This window comes from Entelurus aequoreus, linkage group LG12 (genome assembly GCF_033978785.1).
Source record: "Entelurus aequoreus isolate RoL-2023_Sb linkage group LG12, RoL_Eaeq_v1.1, whole genome shotgun sequence".
In the NCBI taxonomy this organism is placed as follows: Eukaryota; Metazoa; Chordata; class Actinopteri; order Syngnathiformes; family Syngnathidae; genus Entelurus; species Entelurus aequoreus.
In genome coordinates this window covers 34,414,161-34,431,870 of record NC_084742.1, presented here as the reverse complement: position 1 = coordinate 34,431,870, position 17,710 = coordinate 34,414,161, and the positions used below count along the sequence as shown (strand labels likewise).

The window sequence follows — 17,710 nt, the reverse complement described above, 5'->3', positions numbered from 1 at the left end:
ATACATACATACATACACTTTGGGGTAAAATAAAATGTGTTCAATAAAATAAATAAAAATAAAATGTGTTCAAACTTTATTTTAGCAAATAACTTATTACCAGTCTTTCTTAAAAACGTGAACCTGGTATTTACTATTATAATGGTATTAGTCTCCCTCTCAAGGTGCCACAGTGAACTGCAATGAACGAACAAGCTGGTGATTATTACATTTTTATGACGTATGGCATTTGTTTCCCATCATACTGCATTGGTAAACTACAATTCTCAATTGATACAGACAGGATTTTAGCGTTTTACTGCAGGTCATTTCTGATAATTATATATTAAAAACATTTAACCTTTATTTCTACAAAGTAATTTAAGAAATGTTCATCTGCAATAGTCCAGTAATAATGATATTATTTCTAGAGTTAGGGAGGCTCAGGTTGGGTCCGACTACAAAGGTGGTCGTGCGCTTTGGTTTTGTCTCCAGCTTTTTGTGAGTACTGTAGTGTGTATCGAACGTATAGGAAATTAACAAATGTTAAAGTAATTTGGACAGTCTTGTAATATGTTGGTTTTTATGTACATGTTTAGTCATATGTATTCTTTGAATGATGCTTGGTATGTAAAACATTTAATTCAAAATAGTAAGGAGGCACGGCAGTGGTTCAGATGGCGTGGCATGAGCCAACACCTGACAGTCCATTGTGAAAACAAATCCAAAGTGGCGGTGCAGGTCACCTGATGGTGCGGTACATCATAAAGTCCACAGTGGTGCATCGTGGAAACATGCCGATGGAGCTCTCCTCCACCGGCGTGTAGACCTTGATCTGGCGCATGTGCGTGTCTCTGCCATTCTGGTGGTTGGCCAGCACTGCAATCTGGATCATAAAGGTACTGATGGGCTCGTTTGTCTGCTAAAAAGTGAAGTTGGTATATGACTTGTTGATTGACCTGCCTCGTTTCTACATGTTGCATGCAAACCTGGTTGAGGAGCGAGATGTGAATCCATCCGCTGGGCTCCACCATCTCCAGCTGCTGCATGGAAGAAGAGGACGGCAAAGACGTCAGGCACACTCACACTTTTTTTTTTTTTTAAAGAATGTCCCAAGCGCTCACCCTGACTTCTTGAAGGTTGTGAAAGTTGTTGCCCACTCTGACGGAGATCTTACTGGGAGTGTAGCTCTCATCCGATTTGTAGTCGGCGTAAATACACAGCATCTTCACCCTTGTCCTCCTCCTTGGCGCAGCAGCAAGCGAATGTCAAGCACAAAAAGACAAAAAAAGATGGCACGCAAAGTCCCGGCAATACCTAAACTGGATGTTCACCAGGTGAGGCTGGGACCCGTCTGACTGCCAGTACGTCTCCAGGTTGTCGTCTCTCAGCTGGTCCACGCCGAAGCCTGCAAGAGCGAGGAGCAGCTTCTCAGCAGACAAACTTAAGATGTTACGCTGCTGTTGTGAGACTCACTAGGCTTGCAGGAGGACAGTGACCACACTGCCTGGGACCCAATCTCCCGCACAGTACCGGTCCGCTCCAGCTGCTTGGGATCGGGTCCAGGAGGTGTTTTGCTCGGCGTAGCCATCCTCTTAAACAAGGGTTTTCTCAAGTGTGGCAGAGGGAGTCTCCCCTCAGATGATTCAGTACTCACGGAACACTAATTGTGTGGCTTTTACCCCCTCTCACTGTAGGAACACATGTTTTTCTTTATTTTTCTCAAGCTACTGCATCTCATACAACTTCATTACAAAGGCTCAGATAATTTTGAATGAAAAAGAGCAACTAATAGTTCACTTACTTCATTGTGACTAAGTGTACACTATTTATATTCAAATATAGATGTTTTAAGACATGAGATAAACATACAATTTAAGCGAAGTTTACGGTAGGCAGCAGTAGGGGTGGGTGTGGGAAAAAATAGATTCGAATTCGAATCGCGATTCTCACGTTGTGCGATTCAGAATCGATTCTTTTTTTTTTAAATAGATTTTTTATTTTTGTATTTATCTATTTTAAAAATATATATATATTTTTTTTAATTAATCAATCTAACAAAACAATACACAGTAATACCATAACAATGCAATTCAATTCCAAAACCAAACCCGACCCAGCAACACTCAGAACTGCAATAAACAGAGCAATTGAGGAGACACAAACACGACACAGAACAAACCAAAAGTAGTCAAACAAAAATTAATATTATCAACAACAGTATCAATATTAGTTACAATTTCAACATAGCAGTGATTAAAAATCCCTCATTGACATCATTAGACATTTATAACAAATAAAAAAAGAACAATAGTGTCACAGTGGCTTACACTTGCATCGCATCTCATAAGCTTGACAACACACGGTGTCCAATATTTTCACAAAGATAAAATAAGTCATATTTTTGGTTCATTTAATAGTTAAAACAAATGTACATTATTGCAATCAGTTGATAAAACATTGTCCTTTACAATTATAAAAGCTTTACACAAAAATCTACTACTGCTTGCATGTCAGCAGACTGGGGTAGATCCTGCTGAAATCCTATGTATTGAATGAATAGAAAATCGCGTTCAATTGAAAAAAAAATAGATTTTGAATCGAATCGTGACCCCAAGAATCAATATTGAATCGAATCGTGGGACACCCAAAGATTCACAGCCCTAGACAGCAGCCAATGTGTCCTCCCTGCCAATTGCAGAAACAAACAGGAATTGATGTCTAAAATATGTTAAACTTACCGCGTGTGACCGAGACAGGGCGAATACATCAAATGATTTGTAGCAACCAATTCGCCAAAATGTGTTGAAGAAGCAGCTTGGAAAGACTTGTCTGGGCTACTTGTCGCGTTTTGCTGACGTCACCAGCTGTGTGGTCGCGCCCATTCCTCGCAGTGTCCGCCATCTTTCCGGCCGGCATCCTGTAGCGGAACACGTTGCTTGTGAGAAGTTTTGCGGTGGATTTTTTTGTTGTTGTCATCAACCATATTCTTCTGTCCTTCCTATTTCTGACAACTGGGCCCGAGGTGGGGTAAGTGGACATGTCTGATGTGTCCGCTTTTCTGTGAGAACTACCTCGGAAGCGACTTAATTAGATGGCGAACAGCTGTGTAGGCCGCCTGTCGCTAATAAGCACCGTGCTAAAGCTAAGCTAGCTGTTAGCAATAGCGCTAATAACGCGTCTTACGTGGTTGCTGTCGTGTTCATTTAAACCGCATGGTTAAAATATACCAACATTTTCTGCACGTTTAGCTGTTTTTGCGATTATTGTTATACATTGTTAAAAGAATGTCAAATGTTTGTAGTGCGTTGGGAGGAGAACCGCTCCACACTTAACATATTTTACCTCAAAATTTACATTTTCGTCCCTCGCTGATATTACAGTTCAATATGTTTAAATATATGACGGGTAAACGTTGAGATGGCATATCTATAAAACATTGCTGGGGACAGATAAGAAATTACTGCTGCCATTTCCCTTTCACACAGATCTGTGTATAGAGTTACAGTAAATTAATTGTCACCCTGTATTGTTGATTTTCTTTATTCTGTTCTTGTCGATGGCATGATAGGTTATGAATTGAAAAAAATGGAAATCAAATAAAAATGAACGTATCAGCTAGAATTTGTAGGCCTCGTTTGTTTGAGAGCTTGTAAGTCTGGCGTGACTATCAATACTGGTGGTTAGACAGCAGAAACACTAAATCACTCATTAATTGTGTTGTAATTGCGTAGTGTGTGGCATGATTTAGTGGATTCCATGAGAGCAGGGATGTCAAACTCATTTTCATTGTGGGCCATGTCGCAGTTATGGCTCAAGCAAGCAGATATTTAAAGGCCTACTGAAATGAATTTTTTTTATTTAAACGGGGATAGCAGATCTATTCTATGTGTCATACTTGATCATTTCGCGATATTGCCATATTTTTGCTGAAAGGATTTAGTATAGAACAACGACGATAAAGATTGCAACTTTTGGTATCTGATAAAAAAAAGGCTTGCACCTACCGGAAGTAGCGTGACGTAGTCAGTTGAACATATACGCAAAGTTCCCTATTGTTTACAATGATGGCCGCATGAAGTGAGAGAGATTCGGACCGAGAAAGCGACAATTTCCCCATTAATTTGAGCGAGGATGAAAGATTTGTGGATGAGTAAAGTGCAAGTGAAGGACTAGTGGGGAGTTGAAGCTATTCAGATAGGGAAGATGCTGTGAGAGCCGGGGGTGACCTGATATTCAGCTGGGAATGACTACAACAGTAAATAAACACAAGACATATATATACTCTATTAGCCACAACACAACCAGGCTTATATTTAATATGCCACAAATTAATCCTGCATAAAAACACCTGCGTGTTTGTTATGCTAGCTCCTAGCTCCTCTGCTAGCTCCTAGCTCCATAGAACACGCCAATACAATTCAAACACCTGATCAACACACACAATCACTCAGCCCAAAAGACCGTTTACCTAACCCAAGGTTCATAAAGCTTATATATTTTTAAAAAGTTACGTACGTGACGCGCACATACGGTCAAGTTATCGAATGTTTAGCAGCCAAGGCTGCATACTCACGGTACCTGATATTCAGCTGGGAATGACTACAACAGTAAATAAACACAAGACATATATATACTCTATTAGCCACAACACAACCAGGCTTATATTTAATATGCCACAAATTAATCCTGCATAATAACACCTGCGTGTTTGTTATGCTAGCTCCTAGCTCCTCTGCTAGCTCCTAGCTCCATAGAACACGCCAATACAATTCAAACACCTGATCAACACACACAATCACTCAGCCCAAAAGACCGTTCACCTAACCCAAGGTTCATAAAGCTTATATATTTTTAAAAAGTTACGTACGTGACACGCACGTACGGTACGGTACGTGTTATGCTAGCTCCTAGCTCCTCTGCTAGCTCCTAGCTCCATAGAATACGCCAATACAATTCAAACACATGATCAACACACACAATCACTCAGCCCAAAAGACCGTTCACCTAACCCAAGGTTCATAAAGCTTATATATTTTAAAAAAGTTACGTACATACGCAAAAAAAAGCCAAAGCTGCATACTCACAGTAGCACGTCTGCGTCTTTGTCATCCAAATCAAAGTAATCCTGGTAAGAGTCTGTGTTGTCCCAGTTCTCTACAGGCGTCTGTGTATCCAAATCAAAAGTCCTCCTGGTTAGAGTCTCTGTTATCCGAGTTCTTCCATCTTGACTGCATCTTTCGGGAATGTAAACAAAGAAGCGCCGGCTGTGTACTGTTGTGGCTGACTACGTTCGAAAAATACGTCCATTTCGCACCGACAACTTTCTTCTTTGCTTGCTCGGCTTCCTTCTCCATAATGCAATGAACATGATTGAAACAGATTCACGAACACAGATGTCCAGAATACTGTGGAATTATGAAATGAAAACAGAGCTTTTTCGTATCGGCTTCAATGTGGAAGGCATACCCGTGTACGCCGGGCTACGTCACACGCATACGTCATCCTCAGAGGCGTTTCGAACCGGAAGTTTAGCGGCAAATTTAAAATGTCACTTTATAAGTTAACCCGGCCGTATTGGCATGTGTTATAATGTTAAGATTTCATCATTGATATATAAACTATCAGACTGCGTGGTCGGTAGTAGTGGGTTTCAGTAGGCCTTTAAGTATTCATTTTTATTTTTACAAGAAAAATGTCTGGAATGTGGGTAGCACGGTGGAACAGGGGTTAGTGCCTGTACCTCACAATACGAAGGTCCTGGGTTCGATCCTGAGCTCGAGATCTTTCTGTGTGTAGTTTGCATGTTCTCTGCGTGGGTTCCCTCCGGGTACTCCGGCTTCCTCCCACCTTTTTGGAGGTGGGAGGAAGCCGGAGGGCCAATTTAGGTTGATTGGCAACACAAAATTGGCCCTAGTGTGTGAATGTTGTCTGTCTATCTGTTTTGGCCCTGCGATGAGGTGGCGACTTGTCCATGGTGTACCCTGCCTACTGCCCAAATGCAGCTGAGATAGGCTCCAGCACTCCCCGCTACCCCGAACGGGATAAGCGGTAGAAAATGGATGGATGGATGTCTGTATTGTATGATGTAATATTTGTTGCTTTAATAGATCATATAAAAGTATAAAATAAGCAATTGAATGCAGTACATGTATTTTTTTCTGCCAAAAATTAAAAAACGAATACATTTTGTAAGAAAAATGTACTACACTCATTCGCGATACTTATAATTTCCAGGCTTTCGCGGGCCGCATAAAATGATGTGGCGGCCAGATCTGGCCCCTGGGCCTCGAGTTTGATACAGGTGCATCACATAGTAGTATGGTCCAATGGCCCCCAAATGCAATAGTGTGGTGTCACACAATAATGGCACTCAACTCTAAACGAACGGCATAGTACAATTTAAGTGGGCAAACTAATTATTCATTTTGAACCCTCGAGCTAAACCTATCCAATTTGCTTTCAGCTCCGCGGGTCCCGGTGTCCATTGTAGCAGCGGCCCATCATGGCAGACAAAAACACCAGGATTGCCATAGTCAACCATGACAAATGCAAACCCAAAAAGTGTCGACAGGAGTGCAAGAAGAGCTGCCCGGTGGTCCGCATGGGTGAGTCTGTGGTGAGGGAGTGTGGTCCCGCTGTAGTTGAAGAGGCTAACAAATGTTGATGTCGACAGGGAAGCTGTGCATCGAAGTAACCCCCCAGAGTAAGATTGTTTGGATCTCGGAGTCACTTTGTATCGGTTGTGGAATTTGCATCAAGGTACTACCCTCTTTAGCCGAGACGATACGGCGGTAAAGACCACATCCTGCTTCATGCGACGTCATTTTGTCTTTTCAGAAATGCCCTTTTGGAGCACTGTCCATAGTCAACCTGCCCAGTAACCTGGAGAAAGAGACCACACACAGATACTGCGCCAATTCCTTCAAATTGCACCGGTACTACAATTATTCATCTAAAACTTTAAGTCATGCCATAAACTACGTCAGGCTTTGACGATCGCGTGCCTGCAGATTGCCCATTCCGAGACCGGGGGAGGTTCTGGGGCTGGTTGGGACCAATGGTATCGGCAAGTCCACAGCGCTGAAAATTCTGGCTGGAAAACAGAAACCTAACCTCGGAAAGTTCGATGTGAGTTGTTACGCGCACACTTACAAAAGAGGCAGAAAGTCATTTTGCTGTGCCTTCACGTACCAGAATCCTCCAGACTGGCAGGAGATATTGACCTACTTTCGAGGTTCGGAGCTGCAGAACTATTTCACCAAAATACTGGAGGATGATCTGCGGGCCATTGTTAAGCCGCAGTATGTGGACCAGATCCCAAAAACTGTCAAGGTAAGCGTTATAGACGCTCGGGTCCCTTTGGGTGTTTGTTCTGTTTTTTGTGGCTCTAATAGTTCATTTGTGCCTATAGGGGTCAGTAGGCGCCATCCTGAGTAGAAAAGATGACACAGACACGCAAAATGTGGTTTGCAAACAGCTCGGTAAGACCTAAAAACAAAAGTACCCTGTTATTATTAGCTGGAGAAAGTGTTGTGATCAGTTGTCTTGTTGCTGGAAAGATCTGACTCACCTGCGTGAAAGGAATGTGGAGGACTTGTCTGGAGGGGAGCTTCAGAGGTTCGCCTGTGCAGTCGTCTGCATTCAGAGAGCTGACATGTAAGAAAGCCCACCGCTGACGCCGCTACAGTTTCTTCAAGTTGATTGGTGCCTCATAAACTGACACCTTTTTATTTCTCTGCTGCAGTTTCATGTTTGACGAGCCGTCCAGCTACTTAGATGTGAAGCAGAGGCTGAAGGCTGCCATTACCATCCGCTCACTCATCACGCCGGACAGGTGAGTTTGTTTAAGCCTTAAACGGGAACTGCACCTATTTAAAAAAAATGTTGCTTATCATTCAGTCCTTATGTAAAACAAGCACACGTTTTTATTTTTTTATGCACTCTAACAAATGTTAGCAAAAGTCCGCTTACAGTGGAGCCTATGGGAGTTTCTCTATTCTGCCTATAAAGCACTGAAAAAAACATCCAAACACCTCCATCAAGGTTTCATATACACACCGTGAGTATATATGTAATGTAGTAACAGGCACATTCATAATAACATGTAATATGGGGACGCCGGGGCTCGGTTTGTAGAGTAGCTGTGCCAGCAACCTAGAGGGTTCCTGGTTCAATCCCCGGCTTCCGTTGTGTCCTTTAGCAAGACACGTCACCCTCGCTCATGATGGGTCATGGTTAGGGCCTTGCATGGCAGCTCCTGCCATCAGTGTGAATGTATGGGTGACTGTGGAAATAGTGTCAGAGCGCTTTGAGTACCTTGAAGGTAGAAAAGCGCTACACAAGTATCCATCCAGCCCATCCATTTTCTACCGCTTGTCCCTTTTGGGGTCGCGGTGGGTGCTGGAGCCTATCTCAGCTGCATTCGGACGGAAGGCGGAGTACACCCTGGAGAAGTCGCCAGCTCATCGCAGGGCCAACACAGATAGACAGACAACATTCACACACACTAGGGCCAATTTAGTGTTGCCAATCAACCTATCCCGAGGTGCATGTCTTTGGAAGCCGGAGTCCCCGGAGGGTACTTAGAACATGCAAACTCCACACAGAAAGAACCCGAGCCCGGGATTGAACTCAGGACCTTCGTATTGTAAGGCACATGTAACCTATTTTATTATTTTAAGCATACGGCGGCGCATTCATTTCACAAATGCATCACAATGCTCGCTTTTCTTTTCAACAATTAACAACTACTACTAATCATGGCACACTTCATGATAACCAACAAGCATAATAAAACATTACTTAGTGTACATCAGTCAGTATGCTGACTAATAGGATTTTGATGTATTCCTGTTTAGATGAAGAATAATTGCAAAGAAAAAAAGTGGGTGGAACAAAGCATATTTTTCGCCATCTCCTGGTCTATGTTGGCTATTAAAGTTTACTTCATTTTACTATCAAGATGAGAGGCATGATTTATAATCTAGAATTAACTTTCATGAGAAAGCAGCTCACCAGCTCGTGATGTCAATACAGCAGTATAATAAGTCTTTAACATTAGTGCTTATATTAACAATATCGCTAATACATGGTTGATATTCAGGTCACAAAATGTAAACGCAGTATTGTTGCCGCTTATTGGATGTTTAATTAAATGGGTTTTATGGTCGGAATAGACCATGTATGACTTCATGGCTCCCATAGGCTTCATTGTAAACTGAGTTTTATTTCCAATTATTTCCGAGTTAGAATGCATTAAAAAAGACTAGGGCTGCAACAACTAATCGATTAAAATCGATTATTAAAATAGTTGGCGATTAATTTAGTCATCGATTCGTTGGATCTATGCTATGCGCATGCGCAGAGGCAATTTTTATTTTTATTATTTTTTTATAAACTGCAACATGTAAAAACAGCTGAGAAACAATAATCAAAATAAGTATGGTGCCAGTATGCTTTTTTTTCTTCAATAAAACACTGGAAAGGATAGAAATGTAGTTTGTCTCCTTTGTCCGATTATTAATCGATTAATCGAAGTAATAATCGACAGATTAATCGATTATCAAATTAATCGTTAGTTGCAGCCCTAAAAAAGACACGTTCTTGTCTCTCTTAAGTATTATTTATAGGCAAAATTCCAAAAATGTTTGTTGGCTCTCAAAGTCCGCAATGAGCAGTAATCACTGATGTACTGGAAAGAAAAAAGCGAACGTTGTGATGCGTTTCTGAAATTAATGCACTGCGTATGCTTACAATGATCAAAATATGTAAATATTAAATGTTATTCTAAATGTGCCTGTTACATTACATATATACTTACACCATCTATATAAAACCTTAATGGAGAAACATATGTGTTCTTGACTTGCATAAGGATTGTGAATAATAGGCACAATTCCCCAAAAAGTGCAGTTCCCCTTTAAAGTAGGATCACATTAGTGTTACTTTATCCACTTGTTCTGTGTGTGTGTTTTAAGATATGTTATTGTGGTGGAACACGACTTGAGCGTTTTGGATTACTTGTCTGACTTCATCTGCTGCCTGTATGGTGTCCCGAGTGCCTATGGAGTTGTCACCATGCCCTTCAGCGTGCGAGAAGGTAACATGCAGGCGCCAACACATGCATGCGTACTAAGGCTGCAGCTAACGATTATTTTTCTATCGATTAATCTATAGATTATTTATTTCGATTAATCGGTTAATCTATAGATTTTTCCCGATTAATCTATAGATTTTTTTTCCTTTTACCGATTATTTTTTTATTCAAAATGAAGATGAAAAAATAGATGTAGGCCCGTTTTTTCAAAAGGCATGGCTTTTATTTACAAAAAAAAAGAAGTATGGCCACTCAGTCAACATTGACAACAACATGACTAAATATTCTGTAACAATGTAAACATTTAAAACTTTTAACATTTAACAAAATTAAAAGTAGCTTATTTGCTTTTTAATGTGCAAATATAAAAGTCAACATCCAGTGCAAATCTTAATATTCTGCAATAGTATAAGCATTTCAAAAGTAAAAGTATTGCTTATTTTGCTTTAAAATGTGCAAAAATAAAGATAAACATCCAATACAAAAAAGTGCAAAACGAAATATTCTGTAACAACAGTGTTAACATTTCAACAAAAGTGAAAGTATTGCTTATTTGCTAAAATGTGCAAAAATAAAGATAAACATCCAATACAAAAAAGTGCCAATCTAAATATTCTGGAGCACTGTAAACATTAAGTATTGCTTTTAAAATGTGCAAAATAAACATCCAGTCCAACACAGTACACAATAACCAATTCTACTCATTCCAGTGAGTGACTAACAGTTGTAATGAAGAAAGGTTAGCATGTGTACATGCTCTGCTTCTTTTCTTGTTTACAATATTCCCAGCAGCTGAAAATAGGCGCTCAGAAGGGGTCGATGTGGCTGGAATTGAGAGGTAATTAGCCTTCACCTCAAGCCAGGACTGCGAGTGAGCTGAGCTTCAGTTTATATTTCTAGAAGGTCAACGGGCTCATAGTGATGTTACTAGTAGTTGACTGGGAGATGTTTATTATCATTTGGGGAGAGTCCGCTGCCTGATGCTCACCTGCTAAACACCTATCTGCTCCACGCTGAAGCGCTGACTACATGCGCTCTGAATACACACTGCTGATTGGCTAAAAATGCTTTGTGTGTACCAATCAAATGGTTGTGTGGGTGGGACAATGCTGCGTGTGTACCAATCAGATGGTTGTGTGGGTGGGACAATGCTGCGTGCTGAGACAGAGGCAGAGGAGCGAAGCAGCTTGTTAAGACTTTAGCAGCTAAAGTTAGCTTTAGCTTAGAAACTCGTTCGGTACACCCCCGTACCGAACCGAACGCCCCGTACCGAAACGGTTCAATACAAAACACGTACCGTTACACCCCTAGCAGATACAAATGACACAAACATGTTTTTGTGTAATGATGACAACGTATGCTCGCGCGGACGATTGACTAGTTGATGGTTTTCTTTTCAAATGTTCGTTCATAGCCGTTGTGCTGCTATGATAGGCCATTTCTGCTCGACACAGTGTGCATACAACAACATTATTAGGCCGTTTATTGAAATACTCCCACACTTTTGACCACTTTTGGCATGCTTTTCCCCCCTCGCTCGCACCACTCGCATCGTCTGCTTTGATCGTCTGCTTTGCGCTTCGCCATGACGGTAGTGTGACGTAAATATGCGACGCGTCGACGCACAAAAACGGCGTCGACGTATTTACGTAACCGATGACGTCGACTACGTCGACGCGTCGTTTCAGCCTTAATGCGTACACACACAGACACACTGAGTTGATACCGAACTTTGATAAGTAGTCTGCCTATTGGTTATTTTTTAAATGTTATGGTGTAAATTGTCATAATCTGTCTTATACAAATATTTGTGCACTGTAAAAGGGTCCATATTATAGTGCATTTTACTGGGTTTCCCCCAAATTGCCAAGATACCTGTGGGGGCGTGGTCACCATGGCGTCATCGCATAATCTGCTATGTGATTTTCTTTAAAAAGCTCAAATGTGTACAAAAATTTAAAACAGGTATGATAATGTTATAAAATGTACTTGTGTTTAGAACTCTACTTCTGTCTCTCGATGTCCTCGACAAAGAGAAAGCTGCAGCAAGGATGAAGTCACACTTGCTTCGCGCTGCTGCACCAGTTGGACTTTCTCTCCTTAAAAGCCGCCACTGTCCGCGTAATATTTGCAAATTTGTAAATCGCTGTCCGCGGGTATATCTGGGATATAATAAAGTTATGTCCCTATTGCAGGCATGCTGAGAGAATAGCGTGCGTCTTGCTTACATCCAGTTTTGGCAGCACTGTTTTCGGTGATCAAAGTTTTTTTCCGGTGGCCAAGTTTTGGTGCATGATTTAGCGGCAATGAAAATGCTGTGGCAGTGCGCCATTTTCAATCACATTAAGGAAAAATTCTGATATTAGAGTATTTTTCACCAATTGTGTCACAATATTGTGTTAGAGATGTGTCGTCTGTAGGTATGTATATTGTTGGGATTTTATCAATACCGATATTGATATTCCTCATGGACAGCGGTATTTATCGGTACTATATGTAAATGATTTAAAGATGTGGAGAAAAAAAACAACTTTTTATTGGCTTTATTATTATTGCTCCCTTATTTTTGATAATTCCAAAACCGATTATCAGATCCTAGAGCTGGGTGTATATGGTGAAAAAATGTTGATAATATCAAAAATTTTTACATTGTTTTTAACCTGCCAGTTTTACGTAAGTCATATGTACTAAAAAAAAAAAAAAAAAACTAGGGATTAGTTCAACATTTTATTTACATTTTAAGTAAATAAAAAAGTCAACTAAACAAGAAAAAGCACACCAACATAATAATGGACGCGGCATACACTGGATTTAATCTCTAATCTCAGTGGCCTAGTGGTTAGAGTGTCCGCCCTGAGATCGGTAGGTTGGAGTTCAAATCCCAGCCGAGTCATACCAGAGACTATAAAAATGGGACCCTTAACCTCCCTGCTTGGCACTCAGCATCAAAGGGTTGGAGTTGGGGGTTAAATCACCAAAATGATTCCCGGGCGCGGCGCAGCTGCTGCCTACTGCTCCCCAAGGGGATGGGTCAAATGCAGAGGACAAATTTCACCACATCTAGTGTGTGTGTGACAATCATTGGTACTTAAATCTTAATCTTAATATACCAATACAATTGAGTTGACATGTTTTCAAGTAAAAGAAAGCACACACAAAGATGCATCAGTTATTTCAACACTGTTGGTCCAACTACAGTTTTAGAAGCTGTCAAGTTATTATTAACTTACAAATGAAGGTCAGTGATCACATACACAACCTCCGAGCAATGGTAGTTGGTGTTTTTAACACAGCTTTTGGACAACAAGTAGTAATCAAATTTGCGAAAGAAACACAACCTGACACAAAGAAGTTATTTAGAAACTGTTCAGCTCTGTATTTTGGAGTAAGTTTGGTAGTTGAAGATGGCCGCTCGTCAACGATGCAGGCACAGAGATGGCCTGTGAACACCAGTCAATGGAGGCGAGTGTTTGTCAAGTAACTATTTCCCCTCTTCTTCTCTATCACAGCATCTTAGCAAATTTCCGTGAAATACCGGTACTCTGTATACCTCCCTAGTTGTCTGAAATTTAGCCATTATGCTGTAATTTAGACCGTTCAAAAGTGCTGTGAGTTTGCCCTACTGAGAATGCAACTGTTTGTCTGTAGCTTTAATGATAAGGAGCTGTGTTTGTCCACGCCTGTCATCTGACAGTGTGTCTCTCCATCCATCCATCCATCCATCCATTTTCTACCGCTTGTCCCGTTCGGGATCGCGGGGGGTGCTGGAGCCTATCTCAGCTGCATTCGGGCGGAAGGCGGGGTACACCCTGGACAAGTCGCCACCTCATCACAGGGCCAACACAGATAGACAGACAACATTCACACACCTCCCTGGCCACCGCTGCTGCTCACTGCTCCCATCACCTGCTAGGGGGTCAAATGCAGAGAATCATTTCGCCACACCTAGTGTGTGTGTGACAATCATTGGCACTTTAACTTTAACAGTAGGGACCATTTAGTGTTGCCAATCAACCTATCCCCAGGTGCATGTCTTTATACAGTGTTGTCTAAATTATCACACTGTAAGGTTATGACAATATAGTTATCTCATAATGAGACAGGATTTTAACATGCAGGGCCGCCGTGTAAGGGCTCCTCACTGGTTGATTGGGGGACATTGGCGGTGTCATTGGTCCCAGAATTCATGACAGAACCCCTGCCTTTAAGAAAACTACAATGACAAGGTATATATTACTGGACAAGGAAGCTTTTTTTTTTATATTCAGAGAACATTGCAGGTGCACTTTGGGGTCTTTTCTAACTTTGCATGCATAAGCTTTTAACGGTTGAACTTGTTTCTACAAAAATAATAAAATGAAAATATATTAATGTTAAAATAAATATAGTTAAATATATTTTAGGAGCTTGGTGGGGTCTATTGTATCTGTTATATTGCAGCTGTCATGTGTACAACAGATTTGATTTCTGGGCTGTTGCAGTGACGTCTTGCGGCTCGGAGTTGCTTTTCTGTTGCATCTTTGTGCCCATGTTGGACACTTAGCCTGCTTCTACTTGCACAGCCACTGCGTATTGGTTGTGAAACTCAAATGGAGGAAGGCATGAAACACACGGGGCTAGCAGTGTTTGCTGGCTCTACCCTCGCGCACAGCCAAACAAATATGGTTCTGATTATTTATATAAAAAAACAAAAACAAAGTTCTGCCTGTAAGACAGCTTTTCTTTAAATTATTTTTTTTTATTTTAATCTTGCGATATCCAGACGCCACAACGTCAAAAGCAAGCGTTTGATTGCCTCTTCTCTCAAAATTGGAGCAAACAAGTAAGGGAGATGATAGTTTCACATGTAGTGCTCATAAACAGTCTTGAGGAATACATACTGCTGTTAGAACATCATTAAAAGGTCACTTTAGCGCAACAGGTGATCTTTAATTGAAAGGAGAGCTGTGTGGTGTTTGTCTCTTTTAGGCATCAACATCTTCCTGGACGGTTACGTTCCCACAGAAAACTTGCGTTTCCGCGAGACATCATTGGTTTTCAAAGTGGCTGAGACGGCCAACGAAGAAGAAGTGAAGCGACTGCGGCACTACCAGGTGAGTGCGGCCTGTCCTCTAAATCCTTCGTCTTCATAATACTAATATGTGTGACATGTGGTCAGTATCCAAACATGGCGAAGACTCTGGGGGATTTTACGCTGGAGATCAAGGAAGGAGAGTTCACAGACTCTGAGATCATGGTCATGTTGGGAGAGAACGGTACAAAACAGCACTAACACTAATTAATGTGCAGCGTGTTTGTGTTCTTAATGTGTGTTTGTGCATGTGCAGGTACAGGGAAGACCACCTTCATCAGAATGTTGGCTGGGGGACTTAAACCAGATGGAGGAGGTGAGACAATTGTGTTTGTTCAAGGATAGACCAAAATTTGAAGAAAGTGTGAATGTGAAGTCTAACATGGTTTTGAAAGGTGATGTGCCAATCCTCAACGTCAGCTACAAGCCTCAGACCATCAGTCCAAAGTTTAAGGTCGGTCCACAAACTTGTTCTTCATGAATCTAGCAGGTGATGTCACGAAAGCTGATTAGCAATTTTGCTACTGAATACATTTTGTTGTGGTTGTCTTCAGGGCAGCGTGCGAGCTCTTCTGCACGATAAGATAAGAGACGCCTACACACACCCGCAGTTCATCACAGACGTCATGAAGCCCATGCAGATAGAGAGCATTATCGACCAGGACGTAAGACACTGAGAAGAATAGCTGTTGATGCACAATCAGGTTACACAACTAATGAAACAAATGTTATCTACTGGCCTTAATGAATAGTTGGTGTTGCGTGTGCATGCAGGTTCAGAACCTGTCTGGTGGTGAGCTGCAAAGAGTAGCGCTCACATTGTGTTTGGGCAAACCGGCCGACGTCTACCTGATCGACGAGCCATCCGCTTACTTGGACTCTGAGCAGAGGTTAATGGCTGCCCGGGTCATTAAGAGGTCAGTGTCTATGCTCTGTTGTCCTGTGTTTTTTTTTATCTTCATGTATGATCATTTTGGGTGTTTGTTGCAGATACATCCTCCACGCCAAGAAAACGGCCTTTGTGGTGGAGCACGACTTCATCATGGCCACCTACCTGGCAGACCGTGTCATTGTCTTCGATGGGATTCCCTCCAAGGAGACGGCGGCCAACACGTAAGCGGTGTCGCTGCATGAGCACGCCACTGTGGTGGCGATGGCTTTGTGACTTTAGCATCTCTGTCTCAGTCCGCAGGGCCTTCTCGCCGGTATGAACCGCTTCCTGTCACTGCTGGAGATCACGTTCAGACGAGATCCCAACAACTTCCGGCCGCGCATCAATAAGCTTAATTCCATCAAGGTATGTTTTTAAAGCAAAGGTAAAAAGTAGAACACATTGATCACATGACCTGTCAACAATCAACAAATGAATTATGTAACAATATTTACTTAAAGGGAAACTTCGGTTTTTTTCAACCTGGGCCCTGTTTTCATAATTTTTTCTGTATATGTGAGTGCTGGATAAAACATTTTTTGAGGTCGCGCCAGTATTGAGCAGGGCAGGCAGCCTCCAGCCCAGCTAACGCTCGTACACAGGGCAACTGGCTCTCGTCAAAATTCGGCCTATAAACATGCATTTTTTTCACACTGACAGGCTCAGATAGTTACAATGAGTGTCCGACAACATACTAGAAAGGAGAAATTAACGTATGTCTCTACCTTTAGCTGGAGATCGCTGTTTGTTGTGAGCTGTGTCCAAATCTCACCACGCTACAAATCTCGTTCCGAAATCTCGCGATAACTCGCGACAAAACACCGGTGGAAAAACAGTTACCTGACTGAGGTGAAGAGAGATGACTGAAGTGATTTTCTGTTGGATTACCGAAGACTGTTATTTTAGTTTTATAGAAAAGTTTGTTTGTTTGTCTGTCATGGCTGAATTTTTCCACCGGTGTTTTGTCGCGAGTTATCGCGAGATTTCGGAACGAGATTTGTAGCGTGGTGAGATTTGGACACAGCTCACAACAAACAGCGATCTCCAGCTAAAGGTAGAGACATACGTTAATTTCTCCTTTCTAGTATGTTGTCGGACACTCATTGTAACTATCTGAGCCTGTCAGTGTGAAAAAAATGCATGTTTATAGGCCGAATTTTGACGAGAGCCAGTTGCCCTGTGTACGAGCGTTAGCTGGGCTGGAGGCTGCCTGCCCTGCTCAATACTGGCGCGACCTCAAAAAATGTTTTATCCAGCACTCACATATACAGAAAAAATTATGAAAACAGGGCCCAGGTTGAAAAAAACCGAAGTTTCCCTTTAATGTTGCATAACTGTTGTGGCAACCACGGTTGCTCAGTATTGTATTTGTAAATATAGCATAACAAAGTGCTGCTTTATATGCTGCAGGATACGGAACAAAAGAAAAGTGGGAACTATTTCTTCCTGGACGACTAAGGAGGAGACTGTGTGGTCAAGCGTGACTTCCAGAAGAAGATTGGCTAGAGAGTTAACAAAAACTAATCCAAGTACTATCATGTGACATGCGTCCTGGCAACATTCACCATCCAGCGCTGTTGTAAAATATGCACAGTTGACACACATAGTCACTGTGTCATATCCAAGTTAT

General features: G+C 41.7%; 2 protein-coding genes across 6 annotated transcripts; one reads left to right on the top strand and one right to left on the bottom strand.

The window, feature by feature from the left end:
- Positions 1-167: 167 nt before the first annotated feature.
- On the bottom strand, positions 168-3,026 carry LOC133662086 (anaphase-promoting complex subunit 10). 4 transcript variants are annotated; one of them, XM_062065760.1, is made up of 6 exons: positions 2,721-3,026; positions 1,456-1,670; positions 1,297-1,387; positions 1,104-1,224; positions 939-1,022; positions 168-865 (listed from the first exon to the last, which is right to left on the bottom strand). In XM_062065760.1, exons 2-6 carry the CDS (start codon positions 1,568-1,570, stop codon positions 722-724), a joined length of 555 nt encoding a protein of 184 aa, XP_061921744.1. In that variant the 5' UTR covers positions 1,571-1,670; positions 2,721-3,026; the 3' UTR covers positions 168-721. The 4 variants fall into 4 exon arrangements, with proteins under 4 accessions (XP_061921744.1, XP_061921745.1, XP_061921743.1 ...); XM_062065761.1 differs by having other exon boundaries at positions 170-865; positions 969-1,022; positions 2,721-3,024; XM_062065759.1 differs by having other exon boundaries at positions 174-898; positions 969-1,022; positions 2,721-3,021.
- Positions 2,790-17,710, top strand: LOC133662085 (ATP-binding cassette sub-family E member 1). Of its 2 annotated transcripts, none has more exons than XM_062065757.1 (19): positions 2,790-2,920; positions 6,446-6,587; positions 6,656-6,741; positions 6,820-6,917; positions 6,993-7,110; positions 7,177-7,314; positions 7,394-7,463; positions 7,542-7,638; positions 7,727-7,816; positions 9,960-10,081; positions 15,047-15,171; positions 15,237-15,333; positions 15,406-15,465; positions 15,545-15,603; positions 15,704-15,814; positions 15,924-16,066; positions 16,140-16,262; positions 16,335-16,446; positions 17,491-17,710. In XM_062065757.1, exons 2-19 carry the CDS (start codon positions 6,485-6,487, stop codon positions 17,536-17,538), a joined length of 1,800 nt encoding a protein of 599 aa, XP_061921741.1. In that variant the 5' UTR covers positions 2,790-2,920; positions 6,446-6,484; the 3' UTR covers positions 17,539-17,710. The 2 variants fall into 2 exon arrangements, with proteins under 2 accessions (XP_061921741.1, XP_061921740.1); XM_062065756.1 differs by having other exon boundaries at positions 2,847-3,009; positions 17,491-17,708.

Bases quoted from the DNA above. Each gene is read 5' to 3' on its own strand.
- LOC133662085 (XM_062065757.1), top strand. From the start codon at position 6,485: ATGGCAGACAAAAACACCAGGATTGCCATAGTCAACCATGACAAATGC. The intron at 7,464-7,541 runs GTAAGACCTAAA...GTTGCTGGAAAG, and splicing joins TGTGGTTTGCAAACAGCTCG to ATCTGACTCACCTGCGTGAA. The intron at 15,172-15,236 runs GTGAGTGCGGCC...ACATGTGGTCAG, and splicing joins AGCGACTGCGGCACTACCAG to TATCCAAACATGGCGAAGAC.
- LOC133662086 (XM_062065758.1), bottom strand. From the start codon at position 1,570: ATGGCTACGCCGAGCAAAACACCTCCTGGACCCGATCCCAAGCAGCTG. The intron at 1,023-1,103 runs GTGAGCGCTTGG...TCTTCCATGCAG, and splicing joins ACAACCTTCAAGAAGTCAGG to CAGCTGGAGATGGTGGAGCC. The intron at 902-968 runs GTTTGCATGCAA...TTCACTTTTTAG, and splicing joins ACATCTCGCTCCTCAACCAG to CAGACAAACGAGCCCATCAG.